At 51.6% G+C, this 17,705-nt stretch overlaps 1 protein-coding gene across 3 annotated transcripts in view; it reads right to left on the bottom strand.

Annotated features, from left to right (window-relative positions):
* Positions 1–17,705, bottom strand: part of Angpt4 (angiopoietin 4) — a 32,891-nt gene that overhangs the window by 13,439 nt on the left and 1,747 nt on the right. For all 3 annotated transcript variants that reach the window (XM_005072529.4, XM_040746478.1, XM_040746479.1), the window contains exons 2-4: positions 4,915–5,070; positions 3,288–3,409; positions 649–887 (exon numbers count right to left, since the gene is read on the bottom strand). In XM_005072529.4, the coding sequence (XP_005072586.1) occupies positions 649–887; positions 3,288–3,409; positions 4,915–5,070 (517 nt within the window). The remainder of the gene's footprint in view (positions 1–648; positions 888–3,287; positions 3,410–4,914; positions 5,071–17,705) is intronic.

The raw sequence follows: 17,705 nt of genomic DNA, 5'->3' as shown, positions 1-17,705 counted from the left end.
CACCCCACCCAGGCCCTCTTGTGCTCCTGCTGGCCTTAGGCAGAAGCGCCCTCTTCCTGGCTCAGCCCCTTAGCCTTCTGAGCTGTGGAAGCTGTAGTTGAACAGCTAAGAGTACCTAGCACACAGTGGGCCCTCAATGAAGAAGCGCTTCCTTCTCCTTCCTACTGAGACCTGCCAAGCGGTAGGAAAGTTTGCAGGAGACAGGGACTGTGACAGCTGTGTGCTGCTGAGTTCCTGCCACCCAAGCTCCTGCCTGGCACACAGTGGGTGCTCAATAAATGCTTGTTGACTGAGTGACTGCAGATGGAACTGGGCATGCCAGAGAGGGCTGTGGAGCAAGGTAGGCATGTTTCTGTCTTCTGTGGCAGTCTGGGGATGCCATATCTCTTCCCACTTCCATATGGCTGTCTAGGCCTAGGAGCAGGGGCGTTAAGAGGAGAAAATGAGCTATCAGTTAAGAGTCTGTTTGAAAAGAAAAAAGAAAGGGAGCTGGGACACAGACTAGTCAGTGCAGGCTGCTGTTGTCTGTGCTGTTATCTCAGCAGATAGGGAAACTGGGGCCGGGAGTGAAACAGGGGCATAGCTAAGGTCTCTTTCCTCCCCTCTCTGGCTCTCCACCCCTGCCCCTGCATACCGCCTCCTGCTCACCAGGGCGCTGGTCCTGGGCTACAATTCGAACCAGGCGCTGCACTAACTCCATCAGTTGCTGCTGCTGCTGCTTCAGGGAGCTGGAATTGCTGCCCAGGGCCTGCAGATTGTGCTTCAGGTTAGCCAGGGCCCCTGTCTGGTGGCCTAGGAGGCTCTGAAGTTGTTCTCTCTTGTCTTGGAGGCTGTTCATCTGGGCCTGGTGCTGTGCTTCCAAAGCCTGCAGCCTGCTCTCCAGTGCCCTGCCAGGTGGGACACAAAAGGGTAAGCCCAAGGTCTCCTTCCCCAACACTCGCCCCACCCCCAGCCTCCACGGGACCGAGTAGGACAGCTACACACAGGACGCAGTACAGAGGCCCAGAGACAGTCTGTGACTTGGCCGCAGGGTCACACAGCCTGTGTCTACTGTAGCTCAGACAGACAGACAGACAGACAGAGAGAGAGAGAGAGAGAGAGAGAGAGAGAGAGAGAGAGAGAGAGAGAGAGGCTGTGGAGAGGTTGTGGCTGAAGCTAGCGGGACCTGGGATAGGAGTGAGGAGAGGGGCAAGGTCAGCAGGGAGGGTAGTTGTGAGCAAAGTCCAGAAGCAACGCCTAGGACCCGTGTGCCTCCCCTCGAAGGAGACGGGAGTGTGGGCATGGTTCTGCTCATACTCGAGAAAGGGAGGCGTAACAGGCGCCCAGCAGCAGGGACTGGTGGCTCTGTCCTGTTCTGGGATTCCCAGGGTTGTGCTATAGCCACGGAGAGGATGGAGATGGAGACACTGGCAAAAAGGAGGTGGGATTAACACAGTGTGGCAGAGTCTCTGGTGGAACGCCAAGTGTGGGAGACCAAAAAAAGAGCCAGAGGAAAGGAATGCATGGCGGCATGGAGGTGCTGGGGACAGACCGGCAGGGTGTGGAAAGATGCTACCAGCCTCAGTGTTGGTGACTGGGAGGAACAAGACATGACAGACATGACCTGAGTATGACAGCTACACACTGTGCAGAGGCCCAGAGGTACTCAGTGTCTGCCTCACAGTCACACAGCCATGTCGTCTGTGTCTGCCATAGCTCAGATCAAGGAAGAGAGAGGCTGTGGAGTCACACGAATAGGAGTGAGGAGAGCAACGAGGTTGGGCTGGGCTTCTGTAAAATGGGTACATGTGACGGGCTTGTACACTGGTGTTCCTTTATTTGTTCACCTGCAGTGCTAGGGGTGGAACCCAGGGTCTGGGTCATGCTTAGCAAGTACTGGACTTGTGAGCTCAGCCTCAGCCACTTGCTTTTGTATCATGCAGGTCTGTTAGCACAAGGCACATCCTGGTATAAAAAGCAAAAACATTTAAGAAAAGAAAGCTATCCACTCAGCTCTCCCTCTGGTTTTTTGAGACGGGGTTTCTCTGTGGCTTTGGAGGCTGTCCTGGAACTAGCTCTTGTAGACCAGGCTGTTCTCTAACTCATAGAGATCCACCCGCCTCTGCCTCCCGAGTGCTGGGATTAAAGGCGTGCACCACCAACGCCCGGCAGGAGTTCCTCTTGTCTGTAGGAAATGAGATATGAGAGCACTGGCTGTACCACTGGGTAGATTAGTAAAAAGCTTCTGGTCCATTGACCGCAACTGGGAAATAGCCCTGAGGAACCCTGGGAAGTTGGAGAAAGTAACAAAGTGTGCACCATCCAACTGCAGAACCAAGCCTTGGGTGTCTGATTTCCCTGCCTTGTCTCTACCTCAGGGCTGTTTTTCTCTGTGTAAGTTCAGGAGTCCCAGTGAACACTTGTGCAGAGCACCAGGCTGACAGTGAGGACAGATGCTGGAAACCACTTTGTCCAGGAAGGAGATGTGGATGGATCCATCAGGTTTGCATACTTACAGTTATGGGAGCCAGTTTAAAGTTCACAATGTGGATTGTAAGTGTGAAAATTGCGTCTTAATAAAGCAATGAAAATTTAAAACAGAAAGAGAGAGATGGGTGTGGTGGTTCAAGTCTATCATGCCAGTACCAGAGGCTGAGGCAGGAGGATGATAAGTGTGAAGTCATCTGGACTACATAATGAGAACCCACCTAAAGCAAAAACAAACTGACAAAAGCAGCAGCAACAACAACAACAACTCCAATCAAGGACAGCGTGTGTGTGTGTGTGTGTGTGTGTGCGCACGCTCACGTGCTGTGTGTTGTGCATTGTGTGCTGTGAGTTGTGTGTGTGCGCTTTGTTCATGTGCATGTCAGTGTGTGTGTGCTGTGTGTGTGCTGTGTATGTGTGTGTGTTGTGTTGTGTGTGGGGGGGGTGATTGACGGCTGTTGACTCAGAGGTGGAGAGCTCACTTAACGTGCAAGGAACTGGGATCCATTGCCAGCACCACAAAAAGAAGGGAAGTGGGAAGGAAAAGAATCAAAGGACAATGCGCAGCTTCTGTTGATAGCAAATGCTGGGAGCAGGCCCGGTGCTTCTTGGGCTCAGCCCTGCCCTAGCATCACCAACGCTTGTTTGGACTCTAAGCCTAGCTGCGGTCCTTATCGAGCCCTAACCTCCTCCCAGCCATGTCTCTAGTCCTAGCTCCATCCCACAGGTCCCTCACCCCAGCGCAAACCCAGGCCCCGCTCCCATCCCGACTTTGGCCAGCTCCAGCTTCTCCCCGTGGCTCTCTCTCTGCCCCTGCTCACCTGTTGCGACCCTGCAGCCGCTGCAGCTCGTGACTCTGCATCAGCACCTGTCTCTCCAGCTTGTTGGTGGACAGTGAGTTCTCCAGCATTTGGAGCTTCATGCGTGATGTCTGGTTTAGGACCTGTCCCAACAAACAGGGGGTTTGTGGGGGCCTGCCACTCTTGAAGATCACCAACCCACTGCAGAGTCCTAAGCTGTTAGTTTCCATAGCGACTAGCTTACTGCTATTCGCAGGTCCTATCTGACTATTCTGGTTTCTGATTTGCCCTTCTTCGGTACTGCTATTGCACACCAGTGCCAATCTTCTAGCTGTTTGGGCTCCAGAGACACATCCTTGACCCCACGTGCAATCAATCCATCAGCCCCATCTTCCAAATGACCCCTAACCACTTCCTTTCCTTCCAAGGCCATATCGGATCTTGGCCTCTCCTAGCCCTTGAGCAGTCAACCTGACAGCCCAGAGTTATGATAGGAGTCCCAGTTAGGAGACTGCTTCTGTCAGATTGGGCTGTGTGTCATTTTCTCGATTGTTGATTGATGCTATTCCTGGGCAGGTGGTCCTGAGTTGTATAAGAAAGCAAACTGGGCAAGCCCTGGAGAGCAAGCCAGCATACAGCCTTCCTCCATGGTTCCTGCCTCTGAAGTATAAGTTAAATAAACCCTTTCTCCCTAGATTGTTTTTAGTCCTGGCCTTTATCATAGCAACAGAAAGCCAGCCAGCTCACTGTCTGCTGTCTCTCATTTAGTGTCCTGCACAGGCTTCACAGGGCTCACTGCTGTGGCCTTATCCCCCTCATCCTTTCCTTCAAATCAGTCCCAGGTAGCCTTTCATGCCGTGGCCCCTTTGCTCAGAATCCTTCTGTGGAAAGTTCATCCTCACTGGGCCTGTGACTCAGTTTCCTTCTACTACCTCCCCGCTCCATCTCCCAGGACACTGCTCTCCGCCATGTTCCTGGAGTAGCCAGCAGGCTCTGCCTCTGAGCATTTATGCACGCTGTTCTCCCTGTCTGGTGTGTTCTTCCTAGCAACTCGGCCCATGTCCTAACAGTACTGCATCCCAGTGCCCTTCTGACCTTGCTGTTTGGACTCATAGCCTCCCCATGCACCCAGCACACCCCTCTTTCTCTCTGCTCTGTGTTGGTTCCCTGGCACGACCACTGAGTAACATACAGGAGCCGTGTATCCCGCTTTCCTTCTTGGTGGGTTCCAGGACAACAGATGTTTGACTGTTTTGCTTACTCTCTAACCTAGAAGCAGGGTCTCGCATGGTGTCTGGTACACAGGAGGGCTTTAGCAAACAGTTGCTGCTGCTTTCTCCCCCGTCCCTGGCTCCCCTCTTGGCCTGCTGACGTCACAAGGTCTTTTATCATCCAGTTTTCCCAGTATGCCGTCATCCCTGAGGCAGGAGCTTTGCCAATGTTGCCTTCCCCAGTGCCCAGGACAGCCTTGCTACTGAGCTTTCACAGAGGAGTCAGGGCCAGGGAGATGGCTGGTTATGTGAGTGTGTCACCAGGGAGAGGAGGCCAAGGATCTTCAGGCCCAGAGAAGACCCCTGACCTCACTGGGAAAGTGGCAGAGACAGGAAGCCTGAGGAACAGCCTGGCCTTCTGGTGGCTGTCCTGTTACCTGTGCCTCCATGGCAGTCAGCTTGTGGGTCTGAGCCGTGGTCTGGTTCATGAGGTTGGCACCCAGTGACAGCATGGTGGTGGTCTGGTTCTGAACTGTGTGCTGCCGGGCCTGCGCCAGGTTTGACCTCAGGTTCCTCCGGATGGACTGCTCCAGCTGTAGGGAGACAGAGGGCTGCAGTGACAGGGCAGGGACTGGGAAAAGCCTCCTGTCACTCTCTTCCGCAAAGCTCCATGGCAGGAGCACAGAGAGCAGCAAGGGGTAGACACCTGGTTGAGACTGTGCCATATCAGGCCACTGCTCCTCTCTCCTGTTTCCCTCTGTCTTAATTCTTGTTGCAGACAGTCTGTCCCCCACTGGGCGGCCAGAAGGGTCCTATAGAAACCAGGTGAGCCACACCCCTCCTTTGTCTACATTACCCCAGGGCTCCCATGTTACAGGAAAAGCTAAAAGTCTTGGTTTGCATTTCCTTAGTAGCCATCCCACCCTCCTTCCATCCTTCCTTCCATCCCTCACTCTACTCCAGAGGCCAGGCCTCCAGTCACCCCTCCTATCAGCCATGTGCCCACCTTAGCGCCTTTGCACATGCTAAGCCCCCCAACTCTCTCTGGAACCCTCTCTGCTCACATGGCTCACTCCTTCATGTCATTTCATTGACATCAGTCACCACCCCTTAGTTTTATGACAAGCATTTCTTTTCATCTTTCTCACCCTCCAGAATGCCAATCACAGGAAGCCAGGGATACAATCTTACTCAATATTTCATCTCCACATCTAACACACCACCAGGTATACAGTGGGTACTCAATAATTGTGTCCAAGGAAATGATAGGAAAGGGGATCAAGGATCAGAGTATAGGCCGTATGCTCTGCCTTTTCCCCAGCTTCCTGGGGGAGAGCCAGCCTGTGGCGGGGTGGGGTGGGGGTGGGGCAGGCTCACATCTTTCCCTTGTACAGGTTTCCAGGTACATTTGCCAAACTGAACTTTCTTTTAGCACTGCTGTCTGCCAAATAGGGCAGAATTCATGGCGCCCAAAGGCCCTGGACCCCTTGAGCTGGCTTCTTTTCTTTGGCAGGGCTATGATTCCTTCTGGGAGGCCACGGCATGGCTCTACTGAGAATCTGAGATCAAGTTGGAGAAGTGAACAGTGAGTCCTCAGGCTGAGCCACTACTTCACGGCTCCTGGCTGCACACACTGCCCTGTCCCTCTGTCTCTCAGGCCAGAACTCAGGCTTCCTTAGGATCCATCGGAAGATCAGGGCTCTCGGGGACGGGTGTGCATTTTGACTGGGCATCCGGCTCACTCAGACTGATTCTTCCTTCATTACCCCCTCCTCTGTCCACCCATCTCTTCCTGCCATGAGCACTTGGGAGGTGTATGCTCCTGTGCCCATCCCAGTGGTGCACAGGGAGCGCTCTGGAAATGCCTAGAGTGTGGCCCATGGATCAGCCTCACCCTGGAGAAGTTAGGAACATGGGTTTCCAGACCTGGCCCAACACTGCTGAATGTGGAGCCAGCGGGAAGGCAGCTGTGTGTTCTTCAATAAGAAGACGGGCGGAGCACCCTGGAGCTTCTCCTAGCCTCTGCCCTCCCATCCGTCTTCCTCTGCAGCATCACTGGTCCTAACCCTGTCTTGCAGCACAGGGAGGATATGTACTCACAGATCCATCTAAAAACCCAGCTCCTTCAGCTGCCTCCCAATTTCTCTGTCTCAGTGTTGGTCTTTACCTTCCGTCTTGTTTGAGACAGGGTATCTTGTTCACCCCCGCTGATTAACTGGCCTGAGAGCTTCTGGGGGAATTCTCCTGTCTCAGTCTCCAATTTTGCAGGAGGGTTGGCATTACAGACATGTGCTACCTGCATCTTGCTTTCCATGGGTTCTGGGGATCCAAACTCAGGTCCTCATGCTTGTGTGGCCAGGGCTCTATCTGTTGGGTTGTATGACTAGTCCTGTCTGTGATCCTTTACTTCATCTTGTCACGATCTCTTTGACCCCTTATTCATACTGGAACTGTCACCAGTATAGCTTCTGGACACACATACACCCAAAATACACCCTCCTTTTACAACCCTGGCACTGCTGAATCCTCCCTCTCCTGGTCCAGTCTTGGTCTCTGCCTTCTTATCCCTTCTTTCCCTAAGCCAGGTTCTCAGTAGGGGACCAGACAGTCTGTGAAGAGATTTCAGCAGTCTGTGACATTGAGTGAGTACAAGGTGACATTGGACATGGATTTGTGATTGAAATTTGCTGTTTCCATCAACTTTAGCTCAGGTCACAAAGAAGAACTGGCCCAATAGGCTTGTGACTCCATGACAAAGAGAAATTCTGAAAGCTTACACCCTTAGCCTGATATCTACAGAATCTTCTTCCCCCCTCACTCAGTGTGACAATGGAATTATAGGAGTTATCAACTCACCACTGGATGAGGCAACAGCTTCACTGTCAATTTGGTCTTTAATATTTGGATTATAGCTACAGAATTAGTAGATGTTCTTCCAAGGGACTTGACTTTAGTTTTTCTTTTGTGTGCATTTGTGTGGCCTTTTGAGACAGGGTCTTGCTCTATATCCCAGCACTTGGGAGATTTGCCTTGAGCTAACAGCAATCCTCCTGCTTCAGCCTCCTGAGTGCTGGGGTCATGGGCATGTACCACCGTACCTAGTTGATTGTATATGTTTCTAGAAAAATTCACAGGCTTTCTCTGGGACCAGAAACTGAAGGGCTCAGTGCTCCAAACACTCTGGGGTGCTGCCCATGTGCTTAGGCCACTCCTGGGACTTACATGGCTCATGACTTTTTGTTTCCTATGAAGAATTATTCCTAGATACCTCTCCATATCTACACAGGTTTCCAACAAGCATCTCTAAGACTGAGTGTGGTGAAGGACACCTGTAATTCCAGCACTTGGAGACAGAAAATAGGATGAGTAATTTAAGGCTCTCTTCATTCTAGAGAATTCAAGGCCAGCCTGGGCTACCTTGAGACCCTGTCTCAAAAACAAATGAGTAGAGAGAGAAATAAATGAACAACCAAACCACTAGCTTTTCCAGCAGCCAGCACAGGCCTCTGAGTCCTGCCTATCCATGTCTCTGGGGCTCCAGGCTCTCATTTTGTTCATCTCCGTGAATGGCCCCACCCAATCCTGAAGCCCCAAACCCAGATCTGACTTCTTTTCTGTTCATCCTGCACATCCTACCATTAAGTCTGTCTGCTGAGATCCCAGTAAGGACTTCCAGTCTGTTCGCCTCCTCCCTTAGCTCCCCAGGGACACTACTGAGTGGCTGGCTGGGGCCCATGAGTGGCTGGCTGGGGCCCATGAGTACCTGGCTGGGACCCACCAGTGGCTAGGGTGCACAGAGCTCCATCAGGTCTGCCTTTAGACTCTTCCACTTAGCTTGAACTTTCTGGAACCTGGGTCAGATGCAAACTCCAGAGCCCTGAACTTCTACTTAGACAGTCAGCAGTAAGTTCACTTCTGAGTAGAGAATTTTCTAGGTATCTCTCCACACTTCAGAGCCAAAGTTGCTTCTCCTACCCATGGTAGATTCCACATATAGGGAACTCCAGGCTCCATGAGGCTTCCCTCATGTCTATAAAGCCGGGTTGAGGACTCAGGATGACTTAGTGCTCTCTTGCTTGATTAGTGCTCAATAAAGCAGATTCACTAATTGCCCCCAGTGGGCCTATGACTGTAAGTAGCTGGGCGGGGCATAAGCCATCCACAGCTGGATCCTGTTAACCAATCTACTAGCCCACCCACTGGCCTGGGCCCTCGGCAGATAATCCCAGCCAGATGGCCTGGTTCAGCCAGGCTGGGGTTCTGGATACCAGCACCAGTCTAGACAGGCAGTTGGGACTGGCCCCAGGCTGAGGCACCAGCCAATGGTGTGGAAAGGAATCCTCTTGAGAACCTGACCCAGGCAGGGCTCTGCTGTTATCCAGGCATCCCTCCACGTTAGGATCAGGCCATCAGCACCTTTCCTAGCGCCACCTTGGAGCAGCAAATTCTCAAACCCGAGCGGTCGGCATCCCCTATCCCCAGCTTGCACTACGGCATCCCCTATCCCCAGCTTGTACTACGGCATCCCCTATCCCCAGCTTGCACTACTCCTTCTACTCCTTCACCTTCAGGTTCCAGATCGGCTGCATTCCAGTTTGTGAGCCCTGGAAGCGTTTGCATGCCCCTGGACCCCATTTTCCAAGAATGCTATGGGGGCAGTAAGTACAATTCTCTTTGGGGAAGAGGGCATGTGAGGAGAGGAGAGGGGGAGAGGAGAAGAGAGGAGAGGAAGTGTCTCAACAGGCAGAGACTAAGGCAGAAAGGAAGGGTCCTTCATGCAGACTCGGGTGTGTGGCTTTGGCGGCTGAGCAGCAGATTCAAGTGAGCCTGTTTTATTGCTGTGTTATCTATATAAATGGATCTTAATTGGCAAAGAGCTGAATAGCTGAACTCCAGTCACCCTGTGAGCTCCACTCCACCAAGAGAAGGAACAAATGAGTCCTTAGTGTGCCCAGCCACAGTGAAAACCAGACTCAGTGTCTGCAAATGTCAATTCCACCAATGGGACACTTTAGCAGGTCATAATCTACATTCACTAGGCCTTGAGTAGGAGTGCATGACTGCAACAGCAATATACCCCATGCCTCTTTCTGGAGGAAACATGCATGAGACTCGGGGCTCAGAAAATCAACTGTTTACTGTTAGCAGAGAGTGGGGTCATGCCTTGGATCAGTGATGGCCACCCTCAGACTGAGTGGCCTCGGACAAGTGTCTTCACCTACCTGAGACACTTCATTGAAATAGTGTTAATCACAGCTGCTACCTTCAGGTTTTCTGGAAGCACTGTTAAGATGACTGCTAAACAGCTCAGTGTGGTTATGTAAGCAGCAGGTGGCAACCCCAGTACGTGTGTGCTACAGGTTACCTCATGGCGATGCTGGCTGAGGCACGGCTGAGCCTCGTCACTGCTGTTTTATAGAGGTGTTCCTGATGCATGGGAGTGAGCATAGCCATGATCAAAGCACCGTCAACGGTGTGGACTCACTCGTGCCATGGTGGAGATCCACTCTGTCATAGCATGGCCTTACTCTTGTGGACGGAAGATGCGGGTGGTACATTCTGTGGTGCACAGATGGAGGACAAGGATGGCAAGCTGTTAGCCAGTGCCCAGCCTCTGGGAAGGAGTGACAATGGCGAAACAGCATCTTCTATTTGTATTATACATCTCAAATACGTTTGTATTTTAAAAGTACAACAAAAGACCAGAAAGATGGCTCAGTGAGTAAAGGAGCTTGGAGCCATACCTGGTAACCTGATAGTGATCCCGGGAGCCCACATGGTAGAAGAGAACCACCTCCTGCAAGTTACCCTCTGACCTCCACCCATATGTATGTATGTGTGTGTGTTCATGCTTGCATACACACACACACTAAAATAAATAAATGTTAAAAATATAATAAGGGTGAATACAGGTATAATTAATGTACTTAGCAACTAGCATATATGCCAAATATTCTTCTGTTTCTTTGAGATGGAGTCTCACTATGCAGCCTAGACTGGCCTCAAACATGTGATCCTTCTGCCTCTGCCTCCTGAGTGCTGGGATCATAGTAGTGCACTACCATGCCTGATACCACTAGATAATAATTTTTCCTCAAAGGTTTATTTTATTTCTAATTTTATATGTATGTATGTATGTATGTATGTATGTGAAAATGAGTACAGGTGCCCACCACAGAGGCCCAAGGCATTATCCCTGTGAGCTGCAGTTCCAGGCAGTCTTGAGCTGCCTGATGTGGGTGCTAGCAATTGAATTGAGGCCCTTTTGGAGAGTAATATGCACTATTTTCTGCTGTCTCTCCAGACCCACTATTAACTATCCTTCACTGATGTCCCTGGGTCCCCAAAGGATCTCTTGGTAGAATTCAGGAAATCTGCAGACTTGGTTTAGAAAAAATGACCTTTTTTCCCCTCCAATAATCTCTTGCTAAAGTGAACTTTTACTATGTGGATGGAAATAGCCCAGGAACAACCAGAGTAGTGGTCACTGTGTGTAGTGTTCTGTCATCAGCAGAAATGACAGATATACTCACATGTTATGTATCTGTGGGCATTACAATGTAGGTGTGCCCCCAGCTCCCAGTGACGGAAGGGACATGAGTCCCTCACTAGATCATCATGTGCCTGTGGACATTGTGTACAGAATGGAATAGCTCTGCTACTAGATCCATGTAGTCCAAGATGAATAGAGAAGCAGGATTTTGCTGTACCAGAGAGATCTGTTTTTAAGAACTCACAAGGCAACGGGTCAACTCAGATGTTTCTCCTCAGGTGCTTTTCTTTTTCTTTTTTTTTTTTTTAGAGACAGGGTTTCTCTGTATTGTTTTGGAGGCTGTCCTGGAACTCGCTCTGTAGACCAGGGGTGGCCTCGAACTCACAGAGATCCACCTGCCTTTGCCTCCCGAGTGCTGGGTGCTGGGATTAAAGACGTGGACCACCAAGGAAGGCCTGGCTCAGGTGCTTTTCTCCCCCCCCCTTCTCTCTGCCTCCCTCCATCCCTCTATCCCTCCCTCCATCCCTTCCCACCCCCATGTCCATTATTTAAATGTGGTTCCTCAAGTCTGTACAACAAAGCACTTTATGGCCCCTTTGCTGGTATCCTCCCAGCCCTACTCATTCAATCCCAAACCCCCTTTTTAGTGCTGGGGATGGAGGGGAACCCAGGGCCTTGTGATAGGAGTGATTCCCTCAGTCTCTATATGCTACATACAACCAGAAGCTATAGCTATAGCTCCTTCTGTCCCCCTCCCTCTCCCCCCTCTCCCCTCTCTGGATGTGTGTGTACAATTCACATGCCTCTAATTTTAACATATATATATATTTTTTTTCAAAGTCAGGGTCTCATGTAGCTCAGGCTGGTCCTGAACACCAAATTTTTCGTCTCTACTTCCCAAGTGTTAGGATTACAGATGTGCTCCACATTAGACTACAATTTTAACTTTTTCTGAAGGCAGATATAAACACATGGGCCACACTCCCCAAAGGATCAGTGTGAACAGCAAGCCCTCCATCCCTGTCCAGCTGTGATTCCTCTTGCTGTGGCCACTGTGAGAGAGGTCCCAGTGGCCAGCCACATAGCTGAGCCTGTTTATACCCCCTGCTCTGAACTCACTCAGAACTCCCTTCCCAAGGGGAATGGCTGCATTACAGGAATGCTCTATCAGGCCATGCTCTGCAAGGCCCCCTGGGCTAGAGCGGCTGGGTGGTACAGAGAAAGAGGAACATTTCACTCTGGAATCTGATCGAAGCCTTCACCTCCCACCTCCCCCGAGAGCCAACAGTCCCAGCACAATGAACATGGGCTGTGAAGGCTGCCAACACACAGACAGTATTCTCCTGATAGCACAGTGTTTTCAAATAAGAACGTCAAAATAGCGATGAGTCATGCTTACGGCCTAAGCACATAAGACCTTTCTCTTTTCTCCACTGTAAACCTGCAATTTGTTAGGAATCTCACAAGAAATACCATTTACAGTCAAAGGAATGTCTTAAGCCCCTTTCAACCTCTGTGACCCATGGCTTTATCTTATGAGATTGTTTCCCATCCAAAGAACCCCTAGAACTACCCTGTAACCCCAGTTATTTAAAAAGAAGAAAAAGGAAAAGTTTCTTAGCGGCTTTTGAGCTGTAACCCTAGAGTCATCAAATTGGAAAACGTGGTTTCTGCTGAGACACTTGAGCAAGACCTTAAGTATCCGAATTGGAGCGTGCCGTCTCCTTTCCTATAGTGTTTCTTCCTGCTAACCCCATGCTTAAAGTCTCTTTAAAAATAAAATATAACTGTGCTTAAGACTGGCTCATCCTGAATTCTTCCCTGCAGTGAAGTCGAGAATCTGAGCTTCCTCAGAGTAGAGTTCTGTGAAAAGAGCCCAGACAGCAGCCTCTGGCTTTGCCTGGTCCTGCTTATGACGTCACCTGTGCTGTGGTCTGGAGAGGTGCTTCCAGGACCCCCCCCCCTCAGCTTCAGAGCTCTCTACATGGTCCCCAGCATCTCAGAGGGAATGTGTGACCCTCCCTACTTGGCTAATGAGCAAACTAAAGGCAGGAGAGGCCAGACATCATCCGAAGCCAGTAAATGAGGCTTTTAGTAGGAAGGCAGAACTGTTTCTGCAGGCCTGGCCTGACCTGAATCATTAGCAGTTGGGCCAACCCTGAAGATGGCGCCCTGGGGTGAGAGTGAGGTCAGGTACAGGGTCAAAGAGGAGTTTGATGTGACCCTATGTGGCAGAGGATGTACAGCTCACGGACAGAGTTTGGGCTCAACTGCTTGCATTTCCTGCTTGGAGGAGACAGGAAGAGGGTATGAATCCCAGCACAAGATTTAGAATAGCTTTTTATTCTGGGAGGAGGGGACAGAGGCAGGAGCATAATGGCCTTGGTGAGGCTCTGCCTTTTTAGATAGGTGCTTTCTCTCTCTGTCTTTTTAGATACTTGAACTATCTCAGCAATCAGTTAATGCGCCCAAAGAAATGCGAGGAACCCCAGCGGGAGCTGATGAGGAGGACCAGGAGGGCTCTGTGTGTCTTATATCAAGCTGAGCAAGAGCACAAGAATGTTGGCAAGGAGCAGACTATGACAGGCTGGTGGACACTGCTGGCCCCTCTCTCCTGCCCTCTCCCCCGAGATCAAGTCATACCTCTGTAGAGTTCACCGAGGGAGGTCTCTACAACTGCTCAGAAATGATCTCCCTTCATTCACCCCTGCATGGTGGTCCTGCTGTGTGCTATAGACCAACAGAGGCTGGGCTAGGGTCAGGAGCAGCAAACCACAGGCTCTGCTGGCTTAACTTCCTGAGGGAGGTGGCTATGCTTTCAGCTTCAAGGGGCCCCAGGTATCTCTTTAACCTGAGGTCCCACCGGGTATTTTCAGGTTTTGCTTTGCTTTGTCTTTACTGGAGAAATGTATTATAATCCCGACTTGGCAGATGGGGAAACTGAGGCTCAGGGAATTTAAAGAAAAGGTTCTGTGTAAGAGAGTCCTGAACTGACCTGGGTACCTGACTCCAATGTCAATTCCCTGCCTTCTCCAGGTTCCATGGTGATGTTTCCTGGCAGACATGCCCCACCTGTGGATCAATCTTTTTGATATCCACACTTTAGCACCCCCTCCTGTGCTAGAAAGCAGAACCAGAGAGGCCACACTATTGTGAAGACAGGTGGCAAGCACGCAGCTGGGATTCAGAAGTCACCCTGTGGCCTAGGCAAGGATGCAGTGTCACAGTCGGGACCGCCATGCGGAGGTTCTGCACTCCCTGAACTTCAAGCCTCCACCACTATGAGATGGGTACTTAAAGCTCTCATCTGATCTTACATCCCCTGCCATGTGACCTTGGGCAGGCCACCCATCTGCTGGTGCCTCAGTGTCCTCATCACTGACAGTCTCACCTCCTAGGGCCACCATGAGAATTAGATGCTAAGTATACAAGCCAATGTGTGGTACACACCAAGGGAATGTCAACCTTAATTTCTCCTGTCCTTACCCTTTGGTTACACCGGGAGGCAGGGAGTCTGTTGACTCCCACTTCCTAGAGAATCCAACCATATGGATATTTTCCCAGGGTCCCACAGCTGGCCAATGCACCCTTAGGATGTGTTCCTTGCCACAGCTTCAGCTGCTCCAGGCCCTGGATAGGCCTTTAGATCAGCACAGATACACTCCAGGGCCACTCTGAGGTTGAAGTAACTGAAAATGTCTGAGGTTGAGGTGACCAAATGTCTCGGAGGAAGTAAAGCTCGTGAACACATCTGGGTTTTGCACTTGCTCTCAGGACACGGGGTGGAAGTGCCTCCTAGCCTGAGCACTCTAGGCACTGGAGGAGAGAGAGCTCTACACACGTGGCTCTGGCCCACAGGCTGACCAGCCAAGCCACACAAACAAATAAACCTGTCCCCCTGGGGCAGGACAGGTCTTAGGCAGCCACTGTTGCTGCCTCCAGTTGAATATCAGCCAAATTGCTCATCCCAGGCCAGGACTCCTGGAGCAGCAGTGTTTTGGCCCTTCTTGGAAAAACTCATCCCGTTCCTCTGAGAGGCAGAGGCCATTTGCTCCACTCCATCCCTCGAGTTGACTGCCCAGAAAGCCAGTGGAGAGGTTAGGAAATCAACCCCAAGCTATTTCATTCGGCAACCAAGATTTATTTCTTGTGGCAACTGAGATTTATTTCTTGTTTGCATAACCGAAGGCTGAAAATGCCAAGAATTTACAGGCAGCTTAGAGAGGCCAGGGCTGCTGGGAGCTCCTGTCAGCCTGGGAGGGTCTTGGGCAGGGCCAGGACCCCACACTAGGCTCCTGCTGAATGTCCTCTTGACCCTTGGCCTGCAGGCCAGGCCACTGGGCTGAGGCACCCAGCTCATCTGTTTGCTGCCAGGAACCTGCACATCAGGGAGAGAGACACAGAGACAGACAGATCGAGATAGAAACAAAGAGAAAAAGACACAAGATGAGACACACAGAGAGAGAATCAGAAAGAAAGATGAAAACGGGGAGACAGAGTCAGAGCATGGGGCGGTGGGCAGGCCCTGGAACCCTTAGGCAGCATTTAGACAGAACAGGAAGCACAGGACCTGAGCTCGCTGGGTGGTTGCTGCTCTCAGGCAGTGGACATAGACTAGGGCCCAGCACTGGGGTCCAGACTGGGTGTTCCTCATTCGCAGAGACAGGTGGGGACAGGGAGACATCAAGGATGACACTCTGTGGTGGAAAGACCCAAGACCAGTCACTGCCTGTGACAAGTTCCTGGGAACCCCAGTAATGAGAGGTACATCTGTGGCGCAGTTGTGGCTAGGCATTCCCCCCCCCCAGGTCTCAGGTGAGGACTTGCTCTGCCTTTGTTGTTTTGCCTTATAGCTGCTGTCCCAAGTAAAGGACCATGGTCACCCTGGAAGGTTTGTGGCTAACCACTGGGCAGCACTACTCAGCAGGAACCCCTTTCATTCACCCCATACCTGCCCCCTCCCCATCCCTCCTAGCCACAGGAGTTCACCCAGGTGGAGGCCAGGAGCAGAGCTGAGCACTGATGTATAGCCCACGATAAGCATTGTGGGTCAGAGGCACTGAGCAGAAGCTTTCTAGGAGGAGAGAGGAGGAGGGGCGAGGGGTGGGGTGAGTAGGGTAAAGAAAGGCAAAGGAGGGGTGCACGAGGAAGAGTGAGAGGAGGGTGAGGCTGGGGTTGGCGTGAGTGTGGGTGGTAGGACCTCAACAGGGAGGCGGTGGCTTACAGGTGCCCTCCAGCATGGCCCTCCGGCACCCAGCTTCCACAGTCAGGAGCCGTAGGTAAACTGCAGGAAAGGCAGGGAGCTAAAGACAGGCAGGTAGGTGCTGGCTGCTGGAGCTCACAACAGGGAAGGGCTCCCCTGCAGCTTTAAGAGAAGGACCTTGCGGTGGGGAGCTCAGGCAGGCTTAGCAGAGCTGTTGTGGTGAAGATATAATCAGGGAATGTTTCCAAACACTTAAAAAGAAAGCCAAAGAGGAGAGTTTGAGTTTCAGTGACTCTGAGGCATGCCAGATAGGGACAGGAGCCTAAAGAGAGTCCCAGCTGCAGTCTCAGAAGGCACAATATCCCTGCCTGGGATGAGAAGCAGGCTCAAGTGTGTGTGTGTGTGTGTGTGTGTGTGTGTGTGTGTGTGTGTGTGTGTGTATTCGGAACCAGGGGTACACATCTCAATTGGGGGCAATGAAAGAGGGTGGGACTTGGGGTAGGGAGCTAGCAGGAAGTAAAGGCAGTGTCCAAAGGAGAGATGGAAAGTCCTGTGTAAGTGAACACACAGAAGCCAACAGTTGGTAGAGGTGTGGCTGTCAGGGACGGACTGGGTGCCAAAAGAGCACTCCTGGGCGGACCCAAGAAGATGATGCTGGCCGCCAACATTGCCCTGACGTCTAGGAAGATGAGCTCAGTTGTGGTTATAGGATTTGGGACCTGGGAGGCGGCCTGAGGAGGAAGAGGAGGCAGAGTAGGGGCTATAGCTGCTGGTGCTCCTGACGCCGCCATCTTCCTGAGCTTGGGGGATGCTTGGGAATGGTTAAATGCTGAGGAGTAGACCAACAGAGAGAGGAAAATCTCTAGGGACATGGGTGAGGAAGATGAGTAGGTTAAGGGGCCCTATTCCTTCTGAGCCTGAGGAAGATCTGGGGACGAGGAGGCATGAGACGATCCCCATAGCTTCCACTGTTTATTATAGCCGGGGACACATCTGGTGAGAGGTGGGTGGAGAGGGGAGGGGGAAGCTAGAGAGGAAGGCTTGGCTCAGACATCTCATAGAACTTGGGGACAGCTGCCCCACGGATCCAGGCCCCATGCAGCCTGGAGCAGTCAGCGTGGGGACATGGATACAGGATGAGGGTGGGCTGGAAGTGCTGAGGGGCAGGAGGCAAGGAGCAGCAGCTGGGACGCAGCAGGGACAGGAGGCTACCTGTGTGGTGGGAGTAGGGTTGTAAAAGCAAATGGGGACAGGGCTTCAATACATCACAGGGAGATCATCCAGGGGTACGTTACATTAATACGGCCCGTGTGTGTGTAAATTCCAAATGTGCATGTTCTATGGGAGAGCAAACCTTTCCTAAAACCGAGTGTATGATTTAAGAAGTTTGGGATCTGGTCTACGGCCATACCACCCTGAACGCGCCCGATCTCGTCTGATCTCGGAAGAAGTTTGGGATCTGGCAAGATGGCTCAGCAGATAAAGATGTGCCTGATGACCGAAGTTTGAACCCTGGGACCCAAATGGCGGAA

Source organism: Mesocricetus auratus, unplaced genomic scaffold, assembly GCF_017639785.1.
Source record: "Mesocricetus auratus isolate SY011 unplaced genomic scaffold, BCM_Maur_2.0 Super-Scaffold_100004, whole genome shotgun sequence".
Taxonomy (NCBI): domain Eukaryota; kingdom Metazoa; phylum Chordata; class Mammalia; order Rodentia; family Cricetidae; genus Mesocricetus; species Mesocricetus auratus.
This window is presented reverse-complemented; position numbering and strand designations above follow the sequence as displayed.